Raw genomic sequence first — 17,965 nt, forward strand, 5'->3', positions numbered from 1 at the left:
CCATCTTCCTCCATTTTATACGTGGGACGCCTGCCACAGCATGGCTTTTGCCAAGTGGTGCCATGTCTGCACCCAGGATCTGAACCGGGGAACCCCGGGGCCGCTGAGAAGCAGAACGTGCAAACTTAGTGGCTGCACCACCGGGCCGGCCGGTCAAACAGGTAGTTTTAAAATATATGCATCAAAATTAATCTCTAGAAATAATGCCGCTGAGATTGGTATTCTTAAGAGACTCTGACTCCTGAAAATGAGAGTAAGGTTTTATACCCCCTCTGAGGAAGAGAGAAGACTCTGAGCTGTGAGTTTCTCAACCACCCTAACTTCACCCCAATATACTTGGAGAGCATGACACTCCCATGTCTTTCTCTCACTTCTGCCAGTAGGAAATGATCACAGGCCTGAAGAATGAAGCCCCGATTCCTCAGCCTCACATTCATGGCCCTCCCTGATTTGGCATCAAGCTTCTTTCCTGACTCTGCCTCAAACCACTATTCCTTAAGGCACTCAATGCTTCAACTCACACCAAATACTCCAAGGCACTTCTGAGCTTCCAATTTCTTATTTATCCAAGTCACAAGCAAGAATATCCTCCACTCTCCCCTCCTACCAAGGCTTTTCTCTTCTTTTTTACTCTTCAAAGACCTGTCCAAACAAGAAATCTGCCATGAAGTCTACATGGGTATCTTAGGTTCGAATTAATCTCTGCTTCTTCTCAATACTTATTTATAGCTCTATGATAGTATTTTTAGCGCTCTGTCTTATTTTATAGTCAGAAAGTAGACATTTGTTCAAGTAACTCCTGTAACTTACTTTCCACTAAGTATGATCATTCTGGTTTGAGGACAGGTCCCATCTTCTCCCCAGCACCTTCCACAGAGTAGCTTCATAAATATTGGTCGACTTGAAAAGACTTGCTGTAATATGCTTTTCAACTCAGCTCCACCTCTCTGCCTTGCCTTCACAACACAGAATGACCATATTCAATGCAAAGTCTATACATAAAAAAGTAGTTGAGAAAAGCTGCCTCATTTAATATCAGGCATAACAAAGTTCTCAAACATTCCATTTGAAGTGTTTATACCATAAAGAGTCTACAAATACAATGCCATGAGTGTGTAAGGGCTATGGACAAAGAGAGTTGGTACAGCATGACAGCCAACACTTAGGAGATTAGTAAACACACAATGCAAAATAAAAATCTACTGAGTAGCTAGAAGCACTTGCATGAAGAAAGTCAAAGCATGCAAACCTCAGAAGAAATCACCATAGGTTCTCCAAGAGCTGGCAAATCCACTGAAATAAGGTCAGTCTTCCAATAGTACCAGCTACTGTAATGCCACTACAATTTGTCCAGGCAGTTAAGGCCAGAAGGAGCTTCAAGTAGCTATATAAGCAGAGCAAAGCAAAATTTACCACATTATGACAATTTGTTACTTTCACAGCAAGCCATCCTTCATAATAGGTTTAACCCTTTTTTCCCCAGATAGAAAATTTTTTCTATTAGGTAAAAATGTGTTCTAACTGTAGGATCACAATGTCAAAATTCAAATCATAAATCTCCTGATCCTTTCTAAAACAACTACTTAGGCCAAAATTACTCTTTAGACTGGGTTCTCTGTAACAAAAGTAAAAGGTAGAATGAACAGGTGAGGAAAACAACCTAAGGGTTGTGGGAGCATTAGAGGGAAGGTAAAAGAGGCATACTCCAGGTACCTCTAAGTGTCCTAGGCAACTCCTAGAAAACCTCTGCAGGCCAGGGAGTTGAAGATGAACACAAGCCCCCGGTGCAGGACCGCCTGTGACTCCTGCTACACGTGAGCAGCAGTTTTCAATGAAAAAACTCCCTACAGGGCAAAGTCAGGACACTGATCTTTTGGAGGGTAGGAAATCCTCCTCATGACAGACAGGATGGACTAGAATGCAGCTTGGCCTACTTCCTTTCTTCTTGGTTGTCAAAATAGTCATTTTCACTGTCACACCAAGAAAAGTTCTTAGGGTACCTCAGGTTTGTGGATAAACCTGAGAATTCTAGCCATTTCTGGGAAAATATACTCTCAAGTTAGAAAAGAAAAGGCAAATAACAATCCAATAAAATATTTTTCTTCTTCAACATTTATCAGGACACTTGCTTTTTGTGTGTAAAGTGAAATCGCTGTTTAAAAATGAGAGAGAAATATTTGAAACTAATGAATGAAAGTGAGGGGTAGATATGACAGGAAGGGGTACACCAGAGGTTCTAGCTCTACCGGCAATGTTTTATCTCGTAATCTGGGTCCTACGAACATAGGAGTTCACTATATTATTCTTTGTCTTTTTGGAGGTCTGAAGTTTTTCATAAGATGTTTGGAAAAAAATCAGAAGAAGAAATGAATAAAGTAGAATTAAGGAGCAAATTTAATACACTAGGAAAATTCACATGGAGTAGGGCAGCAGCTGATGGCAAGAGGATTATAACAACAACCCCATTATCCCCTATTTAATAACTGAAGAGTACCATTTCTATTAAAGTGAAAGAAGGAAAAAAAAGTTTTACACATGAAGGGAATTCATTTTGTTACCTAGGAAACGAAAACAACAACAAGCCAACACTGTGACCTCTGGAAGAGAAAACAGTATATGACGGGTAATAGGCTACCAAACTCATTTTCTCTCTTCCTTAGGCTGTTAAGTGTTAGTGATAACATTTTCTAACTGGCTCACTCTTTTCAAAACCAACAGTATTTGAAATAAGTTACCACCATACCTGAAGAGACATTCTGTATCCTCACTCTTTTCTAATATAAAGTTCTATCAGTTGTGTCCATTTGATCTACCCAGTCAACCAAACTTATCAAGGCAGGACTTCTTTAAAAAAAATAACAATACTATTTTTGAGCTAGATGGAAGGGTTCTGCAAAGTCACAAGAATAATTTCTAACCCAATATATAATTAGCTCTGACAAAAATTAGTATTTCTTATATCTTTAGGGGAACTCCAGGGATTACTAACAACCAGTACTTAAAGAATCTCTCAAGAAGGAGACTAACCACAAGAAATGAGAAAAAGGTAGGAAGGAAGACTTGCAGAGAACTAAAACTGCACAGTCCAATACAACACCAGTAATCACACGCAATTAAATTTAATCTAAATAAAATTTGAAATTCAAATAAAAACCCTCATAAAACTGTAAAGAGAAGAGTAATTCCTTGACATGATAAAGAACATTTATGAAAAACACACATCTAAAGTCGTACTCAATGGTGAGAGACTGAAGGCTTTCCCTCTAAGACAAGAACAAGACAAGGATGCTCATTTTCAACACTGCTGTTCAAGGTTGTACAAGTTCTAGCCAGAGCAATTGGAAAGGAAAAAGTAAAATGATCTTTACTTGCAGATGACATCATTTTATATATAGAAAATACCAAAGAATCCACAAGAAAGCTACTAGAGCTAATAATCAAATAAAGCAAAGATGCAGGGTAGAAGATCAACAAACAAAAATCAGTTATGTTTCTACACACCAACAACGAACAAACTGAAAAGGAAATTAGGAAAGCAATTCCATTTACAATAGCATCTAAAAGAATAAAACACCTGGGAATAAATTCAATCAAGGAAGTGAAAGGCTTGTCCACTGAAAATTACAAAACATTGCTGAAAGAAATTAAAGTTCTAAAAAAAAAAAGAGACAACCCAATTAAAAGATGGATAAAGGACTTGAACAGACATTTCTCCAAAGGAGACATACAAATAACCAGTAAACACAGGAAAAGATACTCAACATTATTAGTCATTAGGAAAACGCAAATCAAAACCACAAAGAGATACCACTTCACAATTACGAGGATGGCTATTAAAAAAAAAACAAAGAAACAAAAGAAAAGTATTGGTGAAGATGTGGAGAAACTAATCATACATCACTGGTGGCCATGTAAAATGGGCCAGCTGCTGTGGAAAATAGTTTGGTGGCTCCTCAAATAGCTAAACTTAGAATTACCATATGACCCAACAACTCCACTCCTAGATATACAGCCATGTGCCGAATAACAATGTTACAGCCAGTGACGGACCACATACATGACAGTGGCCCCATAAGATTAGTACCATATAGCCTAGGTGTGTAGTAGGCTATATCACCTAGGTTTGTGTAAGTACACTCTATGACATTCGCACAATGACAAAATTACCTAATGAAGCATTTCTTGGAACATATCCCCGTCATTAGCAACATGTGACCATACACACAAAAGAACTGAAAGCAGGGACTCAAACAAATACTTGTATGCCAATATTCATTGCAGCACTGTTCTCAATAGCCAAAGGTGGAAACAACCCAAGTGTCTATGAACAGATGAATGAATAAACAAAATGTGGTATATACATACAATGCAATAGAATTCAGCCATAATAAGGAATGAAGTTCTGATACATGCTACAACAAGGATGAACCCTGAAAACGTTATGCTAAGTGAAATAATCCAGACACAAAAAGACAAACATTGCGTCTTATATGAAATATCTAGAATAAGCAAATTCATAGAAACAGAAAGTAGAACAGATATAACTAATAAGGAGGGAAGAATGAGGAGTTATTATTTAATGGGTACAGAGTTTCTGTTTAGGGTGATGAAAATGTTTTGGGAATAGTGGTGATGGTCGCACAACTTTGTGAATGTAATTAGTGCCACTGGATTGTATATTTAAAAATGGTTAAAATGGTAAATTTTATGTAATGCATATTTTTACCACAATAAAAGAAAGTTAAAATAGCAAATTTTATCTTAGCACATTTTACCAAAAAAAATTTTTTGATTCATTTCCTAAGTTTCACTAGCCACATTTTAAGTGCTCAACAGTCACATGTGGCATATTGGACAACACAGATATAAAACACTTGCAACACCACAGAAAGTTCTGTTAGATAGTTCTTATCTAGAAGCTAAAACCACCAGTGCAAAATGCAAGATGATTAATAAATGAGGAAAATGGGGAGAAAACTGTGCACTCAAATAAAGAGCATGCTCTAGAGGATGCCTCAGCATTCAGCGGCATTTAAAAACCATAAATCAGTAGTAGCGGCATGCCTTTCAGGGCAAAGGAAGAGAGCATGGAGCCAGCACACTCTCCAAAGGTTTTAAGAAGAGGAGTTCTAGAAATTAAGAGAATAAGCAACAAAAGAATATTGGAAAGAAACTGTGACCTGAGTCACAGATAATAGTTTTGGATCTATCTTCTCTGGGTCTTGGTTTCCCCACCTATAAAAACAGGATGTTCAATCAGATGCTTTCTAATGTCTTACTAGGCCCCCAGGTGCATAATTCTAGATTCTTAAATTTCTGATCTCACTGGTAACTTTATTAAAAAAAACGAGGAAAGAGCGCTAACTAAAAACTTTCTCAGGACAAGCTTGAAAAGTTAAAACTAAAATTCAACTCGGTTAACCCTAGTTATACCCAAAACCAGCTGCACACTAGGATCAACTGGGGACTTGAAAAATAGACCAAAGCCTGTGCTGACCCACACCAACTGAAGTTGAGTCTCTGGGTGGCGCCCAGGCACCTGCAATTTTTTAAAGCTTCCCAAAATATACTGACGCACAATGAGGGTTAAGATCCACTATGCTAGAATAAGCGATTGTACACTTTAGGCAAGAAAAAATAATAAAAAACACTTTCCTCTCTCCTTCGCTACATCCACACAGATGGCAACTGACAAGATGGGGGTTATATATATTACAAACACATATCCTCTGAATTTGATTTTTACAGTCCAGGAGAACATCTGTCTGAAAAAGAGCCAAGTAGAAAAGTAACAGTATATTACTAAAGTAAGAATTTTGAAATGAATTCTCAAGTATTAAAAAAAGAACTCCCTAGTAAAAAGTTTAAAAGTTAGGTTTTCTTTCTAAAGCTCAGAGAAGGACAAGAAGTATGCATAAAAGGGTAGACTCTTACAGGTTGAAGGTGAGCATTGTAAAAGGGTCAAGCCATCAGGGACTAGGCAGCTGTCTGTGAGACCAACAGGGCACAAGCGCTTTGAAACCCTTCTACAAGCAGCCTGCCAAGAGGATCCATCCTTTACTATCTGTCACCAAATTTAAATAAAACAAAAAATTAACCTTTAATGATTCATAGGTAGACAAGAAAGTGGGAAGAAGGGAAAAACTGTTTCCCAATAGTCATTAAAGAAGATGATGCCTGACATTTCCTGGCAGGCTTACTTTCCAGATATTATCTCATTGAAGTCTCACAACCACCTTGTGAGACTATGTACTATGATTAGTATTTTATGGTTAAGGAAACCAAGAGATAGAGATGAGAAAACGTGCTCAAAGTCACACAGCTGGGAGTAAAGGAGCTGGGATCTAAACCCAGGAAGAGATTCCAGAGCACACGCTCTTCCCCAGTGTGCTCTACTGTCAGTCTCTCTCCACCACTTGGTGTGTATGTAGGTATGAGCGTCTAGGACTGACTGAGGCAGATGGAGACGCAGATATAAGGAGGGGGAAGGGGAAGCAGAAAAGCATCAGAGCAGTGTGCTCGGGAGGACAGACTAAAGGATGAGACTCTGAGGTACATACCTGACGAAAGGGGGAATTACAAATTTTCCCTAATTCTTTTAGCTTGGACTGTCATGTATATACCACATCTCTAAGAAACAGACATAAGGTGAAGGAAGCAAAGGACAGAGGAGAAACACTAGGTATTAAACTAACTGAAAATCTGGGGATGAGGAGCAATAAGGCGAGCTAAGTACAGGGAGACTAAACTCTACATCAATCCAGTAATAGCGGGCGGGAAATAAACAGCTTTACTTGAGGACAGGGGTTTCTCAGTTCATTAGGAAAGTTCATTTTCTCTCGCAGAAGACAGTTAGAATACGTGGATAGATAACACGAACACCACAGTCACCACAGAAGTATATCCCAAACTGTGAGCAAGTAAACTGACATTCTGCATTATAAACTCCTTGAATTTGCTTATAAGGAGCTAAAACAGCTTTTATGTCCCAAGGCATGACAGAACACAGGTAACTGTAGATCTCTAAAAGCCCAACCAAACCCACCGAAGGCTAGTCAAATGAACTTTATAAAAATCCTCAAGCCTAATTCCAGACATGTATTTCAACGTTCTTTCTCACCTCAACTTCTTCCCCAAGTGGAACAATTAGGAGTCCCAATAAATCACATTTTGAGGATATGATGTCTAAACCATGAAATGGGCATGCAGCAGACAGGAAAGGGGCTAAAATAAAGGGGCCATGATAAACCATAATCTAGACAATAAATCTGGAAGTAAATGAAGGTTTGGCTACAACCTGGGAGAAAAACAAAGTGGTGCTGGAAAAAAAACAAAAAGGCACACAACAGGGTGACCTTATCACTTCTTGCTTTTATTATTTGTTGTTAAACAACAAACATAACCAGAGTCAGCAGTATCATCATTACAGGGACCAAATACAGCCTTTTTAATATAGAAAACAAACATAAAAGCAAGATACCCTTGATTTAGATATGGCTATCTGGTGCTCATTAAGTGTTTATAACAAGCAGACTAAACGAGCCATCGAGACCTAGAGCTTCTCATGAATACGCTCAGGTTGCAGAGCTGCTGCGGGAAGATTAATATAAGGGACTCGCTGCAAAAAGATGACATATGAAAGATTTAAAGGGTTCTCCAGCTTATGAGCAGTTTCTCCAATGCACAAAAGCAAACCAAAGCCTATTTCTTGGCAAGCCAAGATATTCAGCAAGAGGCCATGTCTCATAATACATATCTGGACTATAAAAGCAAGTACACAGCTGGGAGTAAAAGAGTAAGAGAGCGTTCCCTCGAGATAGGTAAAAGTAACATACTTTCATGGACACGGGAATACAGATAAGAAACAAGAAGCCAAAACTTCTTAAAGGATACGGTCTGTGCCAGGAAACAACGTTCTTCCAGTCAACAGCTCCGCCATTATGCATCCCACCGACCAAATATCAACTGGCAAAATTAAAGAGAAATAAAAGCGCATACAATGTCACTATTACCATCCTTGGATATAAATGGAACTATAACTAGGGGTGAAATACTCAAATTATTATTTAAGACATCTGAGGTTCAACAATTATACTCATTTTTACAAAAATAAGCTTATTAAGACCTTCACCCAACCAAAGGGCTTCATAGGTGGGATAAGTCAAAACACAGTTAAGGGAAGAGAAATAAGCTGTTCGAAAAGGGGTAAAAGTTTCATATTGGTAGAAATGGTGGATTCTCCCAAGGAATATGGAGAGAGAAGATTACGAACCCATTGTCTTCAGGTAGAAGTACTCAGAGAATATGTTGAAAATCTAAATAAATAAAACCCAAATGCTAAATCACAAAGTTTGAAAGCTGTGTATAGAAACCCCACTTTCTCTATCTGAACAACTGAAATATTTTCTATTTGTGGACTTTTAAAAGGATCACCGACGGAAGAAAAGATGTCTCCTCCCACTCCCACCATTTCCACTTCTAAGAATCCGAAATACACCCAACATAGTATTAATAAGGACCTAAAGAACCGATAAAAGCAATACCTGTCTGGTTGTAATGCATCCAGTTCAGCATGATCTCAGGAGCCCTGTACCACCTAGTGGCCACATAGCCTGTCATTTCATCATCTGTATGTCGAGCCAGTCCAAAATCCAAGATCTAAGGGAGGGAAGAGAAATCAGGCCCCGAACAGTCAAACTCCTAAGAACTGTAAGGCAGGAGGGAAAAAACTCTAGTACCTTATAACAAGGGAGAACAATACAACACTTCCATAAACATATTTCCTGGTTTATGCTTAGAATGCATGGCAAACACAGCAACAACTTTAAAAAATAAAATTACAAAAAAAAAAAAAAACCAAAAATGCCACTCCTAGGTATTCACCGAAGAGCGACGAAAACGTACGTCCACACAAAGACCTGCACGTGAATATTCATAGGATACAAAACTGGAATTTACATAGCCCCAAACTGGAATTGAAGCAAATGTCCATCAACAGGTGGATGGATAAACAAACTGTGGTATATTCATAAAATCGACACTACTCAGCAATAAAAAGGAATGAACTAATGACACACATAATCCAGATGGATCTCAAAAATATTACACTAAAGTCAGACACACACACAAAAATACTATACGATTCCATTTATATGAAACTCCAGAAAAGATAAATCTACTCTATAGTGTCAGAAAGCAGATCGGTGGTCGACTGAAGCCAGGTTTAGGGGTAGACGGGTGGGGACTGGCTAGGAAGGGGCAAACGGGAACTTTCTGAAGTCACAGAAATGTTCTTTACCATAATTGTGTTGATGGTTACACGGTTACATAAATTTGTCAAATGTACACTTAAAATGATGCGTTTCATTGTATGTAAACTATGTTTCAAAAATTGCACAAAAAATGAAACAAAAAAGTTATTCCAGAGCTGCTTCCTCATCATAGACAATTTATCTCTTACTTGAATTATTTTGAATGAGTGGGTTTGTGCAATTTTTCTCTATTTTAAGGAAATAGTTTCTTAAATAGAAGTTTCTTAAATAGAAACTATTTAATCTAATAGTTATCTCTTCAGGATTGCTTACTAGATATTCAGACTATAATTTTCCTTTATTATAACTATTATAACTAATATATTAAATTTCTAATCTAACTTTATTTTAGAATGAAAACAAGACACCCAGTGCCACCTTCCAAGTCACTTAAAACTAAAGCTAACTAAGTCTATGGTTTAAATTTCAAAGTTTAATATTCCTAAAGACAATATGAATTTTCAGATAAAAAGTCATGGCTTATAAACCCACTCCCTATACAAATCTGCCTGGTTAGTCAAACATATAACGACAAGGTAAAACAAACAATTACGCTCGCCCTTCATCTTACCTTCAGCTCGCAGTCTTCATTCACAGCTAGATTACTAGGTTTTAGGTCCTAGGAGGCAAGTACAGAGAGGACAAGATCAACTTTAAGACGCATGGTAAACTGTCCCCCTACAGGTGATGATGAAGACCCAAACACAAAAATAAGACTTCATCCAGCTATAAATAATCTCCATTCTATAGTCACTATCTACTCCTAATCAGCATTAAATAAGTAAAAACAACACATCTTCTTTCTTTAATCAGTTTAAACCTAGAGTAAAGCTGCAATCCATCAATATTTCAATAGCTAAAGTAAGTTTAGATTAGGACCTTGGCTCAATGCCAGTTTTCCCCCACCCCAGCTCCCCAAAATAATTTAATCAAAATCACAATACACACCCTGTGAATTATGTCGGCTGAATGTATATACTGTGAAAGAGAAAAAAGTCAATTAAATGAAAAAGTTATCTGCAACCTCCTACTGTCATCTTACATGACATATTTGAGTACATTTTCATGAATCAATAAGAACTGCTAGTATTAACAGTGGGATTAGAAATCAGAACAATAACTATCAGTAGTCTGTCCGTTCATAACTATGATTTCCATACCATCAACTCTACTCACAGAGCTGGAATATGAGTGAAATAGAGCTTTCAATCTATTTTCTGGTTGGTGCTCTGAAGCTCTGTAAGAACTTAAAGCTGCTAAATATCAAATGCAGTTTAATTTTAAAACACTGTTCATCTGCCCCTCCCACAAATAAGCCTCTCTGAGGATGTTTTTAAAGTTTCAACATGACACTGACCGGATATCAGATTATATCAAGAAATTATTATTCCTGTTTAGATGTAATAAAGAAGAGTCCTTAATTCTCAGACATACATACTGAAGTATCTATGGGTAGAATGATATGATGTCTAGACTTGCCTTAAAATAATCCAGGGCTTGAGGGATAAGAAATAAACAAGATTGGCCATATGTTGGTAATTGTGGTCACTGAGTAAACACAGGGGTTCATTACACTATGAGTGTACTTGTGATTCTGTGAGTGTTTGAGATTTTCCATAAGAAAAGTTTTTTGGTTTTGCTTGTTTTTTCTTAAGCTCTAAATGGAAAGGAGAAAGGGAGAATGCATTCCTCAAAATTATTACTACTACTGTCTGTACCTTGAGACCTCGGAGAATTTGGTAGATAAGAAACTGAACATGGTCGTCTGTAAGCTTCTGACATTTCACAATGTTGTTCAGATCTGCCCCCATGAGATGGGTCACCAGATACCTAGAAATTAATGGAGAGTTACACAATAATCCAGAACCCCTAAGAAAGCTCTTATCTCCATAAGACTTAAAAGTTTTTAAGAAAAGCCCACCCAGTAAGTACACATTGACAGCTAAAAGCTTAATAACTACTAAAGGGGGGGCAGGGGAAGGAGCTCATTTTCAACACCACTATTCTAATTTTACCACCTACCATCTACTTTTCCAGAAATGCTTATACTCATTCCTACTTGACATATCTTTTCCTAAATTCTTTGAAGAAAAAAGTAAAGATGGAGATTAGAATGATATATGTTTGTATCAGTTTTCTTAAAAATGTTACTGTTGCATGAGAAATATAGTAAAACTAAATGCATGGCCATAGTAAAGTATCTTGTATTTTTATATCCACTATTACATTTTCACCTCATTATAAACCCTCCAACTTATAGGTCCTAAAATAGGAGTATCTTTAAATTTTCAAATTATAATTCTCCCTCTTTTTCAGAAATGACTGGTGAAAGCATATTGTTCACTGACAATATTCCTGCATTTACTTTAAAGGGAGGAGGAACACATTCTATCTGTAGTAAGAGGAGGCATGCCACACCTCACAGGTGTGGTGCTAGTTGTTAATCCTGTCTTTACATGGTGAGATTAGGGAATGATTATATTCAAGTCCAACAGGTTCACCACAGATATTCCAGACGCAATGCCTTACCCACTCATTACTGTATTACACAGCTATGGGAACATAAAAACGACATCACTTTTAAAGAGGCTGAATTTTTAAAAAACTAGGTTAGGTTTTATCTACTGTGTAAGAATCATTACCCACTCCTAAGGCCGAATAATAATGTATACCATTTGAGTTGTAAAGAATGCTGATTTCATTCCATTTTTATTTTTATTTTTTAAGAATTTAGAGGGAAAGAAACCAGGCCAGTAAATTTAAATCTAATATTAAATGTATTATATGGGGGGCCGGCCCCGTGGCCAAGTGGTTAAATTTGCATGCTCCGCTGCGGCAGCCCAGGGTTTCGTGGGTTCGAATCCTGGGCGCAGACATGGCACTGCTCATCAAGCCACGCTGAGGCGGCATCCCACATGCCACAAACTAGAAGGACCCACAACTAAAAATACACAACTATATACTGGGGGGCTTTGGGGAGAAAAAGGAAAAATAAAATCTTTAAAAAATGTACTATATGAATAACTACATGTATGACCTCTCTTGATACGTACACACCCCCACACATATCCCACACACTACATTTATTACTTGCTTTCCTCAAGGAAGAATTGAAATTTTTTTCTGTTGCATAATTTCCCAATTGGGCCGATGTGGTAGTTTCCAATTTCAGGAAGACCAATAGGACATAGCCTAGATGTAACCTAAGGTAAGGTTTTAGCGTTTCATATTTTTAAAACTTGCATGTTTATATTGCCTTGAGGAAAGGATAGACTGTAAATGTAATTTGGAGTAAAGTGGACTTCTTGAAATATTTTCATAAAGGGAGTTCTGGTTTAAGAGATGTTCCAAGCTCAACATAACATACCATAGTGCTTATTCCGTGCCAAGCACGTTTATTATGCCCATGACTCATGTGCTCTTCCCATCAACCCTATAAGGTAAGTCCCATTAGTATTCCCACTTCATTGATGAGGAAATAGAGACAGAACAAGGATATGTATCACGCTCCAGGTTAAAAGAGTGGTCATGTCAGGGGTTGGATCCAAACCTGTTTGATCTCAGAGACCATGAACTTAATCACAGCACATACTGCCTCCAAATTCTTCCAGTTGAAACAGAATTTAAGTCAAAAGAATGATCTTTTTTTTAAGTTTTATAAATGTCAAATAATCAGGGAAGTAGTATAGTCAGATAATTTCCTTAATAATTCTCAATACTTACTATCAAAGTTAATCTTTAATGAAGAAAGCTGGTAAAAACATAGCAATATTCCATCTTAATCCAGTCACTGTATTTTTTAACCCCAAAGTGACACATATTCTAACAAATATGAGAATGTTGTGAATAACCGGTTAATATATTTTGAAATCAGGACCTCCCCTAGAAAATCCAGGATAATGGTGGCCACATCCATAATACCAATTACGACAAATTGCAAGGCTCAGGTTGAGGAAGAGAGAATCCAATTTCTGTCTTATAAGACTGCCTTGCAAATAATTACATTTTATGACACTGGGTAGTAAAAGGATTATTCTCTCAACTTTTAAAAATAATTTTGTTTTTTAAAGATTGGCACCTGAGCTAACATCTGTTGCCAATCTTCTTTTTTTCTCTTCCTTCTTCTTCCCCAAAGCCCCCTAGTACATAATTGTATATTTTAGCTATAGGTCCTTCTGGTTGTGCTGTGTGGGATGCCGCCTCAGCATGGCTCAATGAGCGGTGCCATGTTCGCACCCAGGATCCAAAGCAGCAAAACCCTGGGCCACTGAAGCAGAGCGCGTGAACTTAACCACTCAGCCACGGGGCCAGACGCTAAAAATAATTTTAAGGAGAAAAGGCAAACAAAGGAAACATTGTATCTTGGAATAAAAGCTAAAAATCTTAGCTCTCTAATATGTCTGTGCTAGTTCACAAAGGTGTTTAGCAGTATTACCAATGCAACCATAGTAATTCCGGGTATAACTCTAGTGTTTAAATGGTTCCCAGTGACTTAAGAAATCCTAGGCAGCCAGGTTACCACTGACTGCACAGCCTGAGAAAACACACGATTAGTCAGCATATTCCACCACGGTGCAATTCCCCTCAAACCCCCTCCCCATCAGAGACCACATCTATTTTATCACCAGAATCTCCAGACAGAAGGTGAGACTGTCAAAACATGTGGGTATATAAGATTAATCAGTATACTAATAACTATCAAGCCTTGCTGCTAGGCTACAATTAAATCAACTGAAAAGCATTATACATGGCAGAAGTATCTTGCAGGAACTAACCTAATCACTACATGTTGTTTCCATGAGGCCCAAAGAACAATCCACGACAACCAATTGTCAAATTCCAACTCATCACGTATAGAAAGGTTTCCAAAATGAATCTTGCAACAGTGGACAAAAGCAAGCAGCATGCAAAGTTACTCAGTGTTTATGGAAGAGATATCACCTTTTAAAGCAGTGAACAGGGGAGTGGGAGAAAAATGGAGATGAGCACATTTTAAGTCAGTCAATTCCAAAAGGAGTATTAATGGACAGCCCATAATTTCCACAGTATCTGTCTCTGGAAAGCAAATTTAATTACATTTTAGTAGACAGCCTATTACTGTCAGCGTTCATGACACCTCAGATAAATTAGTGAAGGTTTGACTTGAGAACAGCTGAAAGCCAGCTAGTTCTCCCATCTTTAAAACGGAATTAAGCAAGTAGGACTTTATTAGGCTAAGGGCTGAAAAGACGATTTCATGGCCTGACACAAATCTTGCTTTTCACTTTTCTTGTGAAGATGGCCTCCTTTAAATTTAATCAAACTCTAAAGAGCATAAATCACCTTTTCTCAAAGTAACTCTTAAAAGTAAAATGTACTGTACCAGCCAAAAGGCAGACCTCTACAGTAAGCGGTTTCCAGCACTCTTGACGGTGCCCCCTCCTACCCCTTCATTTACCAAGCACTTCCTGGATAGCACCCAATTGTCAAGACTCCTCCCCATCACTTTTCTTTTTTAAAGCATAACACAATCAGAAAGAATCTATGTAGGAAAAAAATCTCTTCTATACCTATGGATTGGCATCTCTACTACTGTCAGCCCTATTTGATAAAGCAATTATGAACAGGCAAAAAAACATTTCCATATTTAAACAATGTATTTAAAATAATCACAAGGATTGACAATTTGTAACCACAAGCCTCTGAAACACATTCAATGATCCTGGGGACTCAAGACAGTCTGTTCTCGACAGTAGCAGACAGAGTGATTCTTTAAAAATAAAAGTCACATCATGTCACTCCTCTCAAAAGGCTTCTCATTTCATTTAAAGACAAATATCCCTTCGATGGCAAATAAAGCCCTGCATAATCCAGTACCCGGTCCCCAATTATCTCTGACTTCATCATCTACTTCTCTCCCCTGCTCTCACTCAGCTCCACACTGGCCTCCTTACTCCAGCCACACAGGTCCCCTTGCTGCAATTCCAATATAGCATGCAGTCATCTGCCTCAGGACCTTTGCATTGGCTGTTCCTTCTGTCTGTACTGGTCTTCCCTCAGATATCCCCGGGTGTGATTGCTCTACTCTTTCAAATTTTTGCTCAAAATTCACCTTCTCAATAAGGGCTTTCCTCACCACCCCACTTAAAATTGCATCTCCCCCTGCCTTCAGACACCTAACTCCCTTTCCCTGCTCTGCCTTTTCTTTTCATCCACAGCATAACTGCCTGCTAATATACTAATTCCCCTTTTAATACACTCATTGTTTACTGTTATCTATCTGTACGATGTTCAAGGAGGGCAGGGTTCTTTCTTGTTCCCTGTGGTATCTAAAGTACCCAGAACAGTGTCTGGCAGATATAAGGCGCTCAATTACTACTGAAATGAATTGAATGACCCAGGACGACTCACAGAGCATTACCAGAAGACCAGGCAAGGGCACGTCTTACTGAAACACTCACGCCAAAGACCTTGTCTGGTAAGCAGACCAAACTGTTCCAACATAAGGGGTAAAAGTACCATTCACCAGCCAGGTAGACAGCTTAGCCAGGGTGTTCCACAACAAACTATTCACCTCATTTGAAGCAAAGATTACTGAAAGGTGCCCTTTACCTTACCTGAATCAACCGAACCAGACTCAATATTCTATCACATGGTCTACATTACAGGATAAAAACAAAAAGCTCGTCAAAAGAGAATGCAGTGGGCATGCTATCAGACTAGATCAGCCATCAGTTATACACAAGACAGCACAAGGTTATTCGTTCATTCAATCACTCCATCAACAAATACCTACTGGTGAGCACTGGGGACGCAACAGTGTAAAAGACAGAGACAGAATTCAGACGAGAAGAAGGCAGATATAAATATATAATCATAACAGAACATGATTAGAGCTATAAAAGGGAACACCAGGTGCTGGAGAACACACAGGACAGGGCCCCCAACCCAGACTTAGGACGGAGTTCATTAGGGAAAGATTTCTTCAAAGACTCAAACTCTAAAGCTAGACCTTGAAGATTCTTTACCTTTTTACATCAGCTAAACTGAGACAAAGGGAGCATCTTATTGATCGTGTCAGACAAAAACTGAACAGTATTCTCTTGAAGGATGTACAATTTGTTTAGATTTCAAATGTGAGTCAGTGAAGACATCTACAAGACCTCTCTTGTAAGGAAATAAATTGCAAATATAATTGTTAATACAGTTATTCATATTCTCTTCCCATATTAGCTATCTTGAGCGCTCAGGCATTTTTTTTCAAAGAATAAAAGTATTTCTGAAAGTCCAAACAACTGGTCTGGGTATTTCTTTCAGTGATGGAGGAAAGCTTCATTTCCAAGCAGATAATGCTTATTAGCTAAATTAGGAAAACAATTCTCCTTCACCACACACACGCATACACACACACTAGAATTTACTAATACACAATTTTTACCCAAGTACAAAAGAAAAATCAAGGGTTATCTACTCCTTTAACATTCTCTATTCCATACAAATCTTTTTCTGTACACTTTACACATTTCCTTCATTTCTTTGGCTGTCTAGAACAAATCTCAACCTCTACACTCCATCTGTATTCATCTGTTTCTTTGGACACAGTTGCTTTCTTCAGAGGCTTTCTTCCACTAAGCTTCTCTCATTGCCTGAGGTCACTTAACACCCTGCATGTCACTTAGACATTACAAATTTGACTTAGTCCTTTAGTTTTTTTAGGTAAGCATTTATGCGGCATCTCATTAATGAGACCACATGCAACCGGTAGGCCTTTAGTTTCGACATCTTACATAGGACCTTATTATAGTATTTACCCAATAAGAAGGGTTATCAGACTTTCAAATAACAATCATAGCTCTGGATCAAGAAAATGTGATCAGAAATAGATTTAGAGCCAAAAGACCACAGATGTATGCAATTTGGTACATGGTTTTATACAATTCAGTTCACCTCCCTCAACTTCAGGTTTGTCATCTGAAAATTTCTAAGTACTAAAAACTCAAGGAAGAAAACAAACTCCTCCTGTAACAGAGCTTACAAGCCAGAGGGAGAAGACAGACAAAAACAAATACATGGTGGTCAAATCTGCTAAGAACAAAGCAGGGTAAGGAGTCAACCCCGACAGTGGGGTGGTCTTTCGGCTATGGCACTGAGGGACAAAGAGCTTCTGATGAACAGACCTTTGAGTAGGTTCCGAAGGAGATGAGGGAGACAGTCATGTGGAATATGGGGAGAGCGTACCAGGCCAACCTTAGAAACCAGGGCAAAGGTCTTACAGGGAACGTCCGTCTCCAAGGAAGAACAAAGAGGCCAGAGTGGCAGGAAAAGAGAGAGGATGTGGAGAGAATGTGAGGTGAGGTCAGAGTGCACAGGAACAAATCACAGGGGATCTTTCAGAACTTCCCACACTCTATTTTCGTTCATCATTCAACTTGCTCTTCTCTCCCATTAAGAGTCTCAACTCCATCACCAGGGATCATGTTTACCTTGTTTATTGTTATATTACCAGAGACTAGTGCTGTGCCTAGCACAGGATGGGTATTCCAACGTTTATTGAATGAAATCTGGTTAAAATGTAAATCTAGAAACTCCCTTTACCAATTCAGTATGTTCAGCTTCTTTCATATTGATATAAAAGGCTAAACTTCCTAGTTGAACACTCACTTTGAGTAAATGGA

General features: G+C 38.2%; 1 protein-coding gene across 3 annotated transcripts in view; it reads right to left on the reverse strand.

Moving 5' to 3' along the window:
• Positions 1-17,965, reverse strand: part of MAPK14 (mitogen-activated protein kinase 14) — a 67,652-nt gene that overhangs the window by 16,314 nt on the left and 33,373 nt on the right. For 2 of the 3 annotated variants that reach the window (XM_046639427.1, XM_046639426.1), the window contains exons 4-8: positions 11,030-11,141; positions 10,260-10,289; positions 9,883-9,930; positions 8,544-8,658; positions 7,894-7,965 (exon numbers count right to left, since the gene is read on the reverse strand). In XM_046639427.1, the coding sequence (XP_046495383.1) occupies positions 7,894-7,965; positions 8,544-8,658; positions 9,883-9,930; positions 10,260-10,289; positions 11,030-11,141 (377 nt within the window). The remainder of the gene's footprint in view (positions 1-7,893; positions 7,966-8,543; positions 8,659-9,882; positions 9,931-10,259; positions 10,290-11,029; positions 11,142-17,965) is intronic. The other variant, XM_046639428.1, reaches the window with a different exon arrangement.

This window comes from Equus quagga, chromosome 15 (assembly GCF_021613505.1).
Source record: "Equus quagga isolate Etosha38 chromosome 15, UCLA_HA_Equagga_1.0, whole genome shotgun sequence".
NCBI lineage: Eukaryota > Metazoa > Chordata > Mammalia > Perissodactyla > Equidae > Equus > Equus quagga.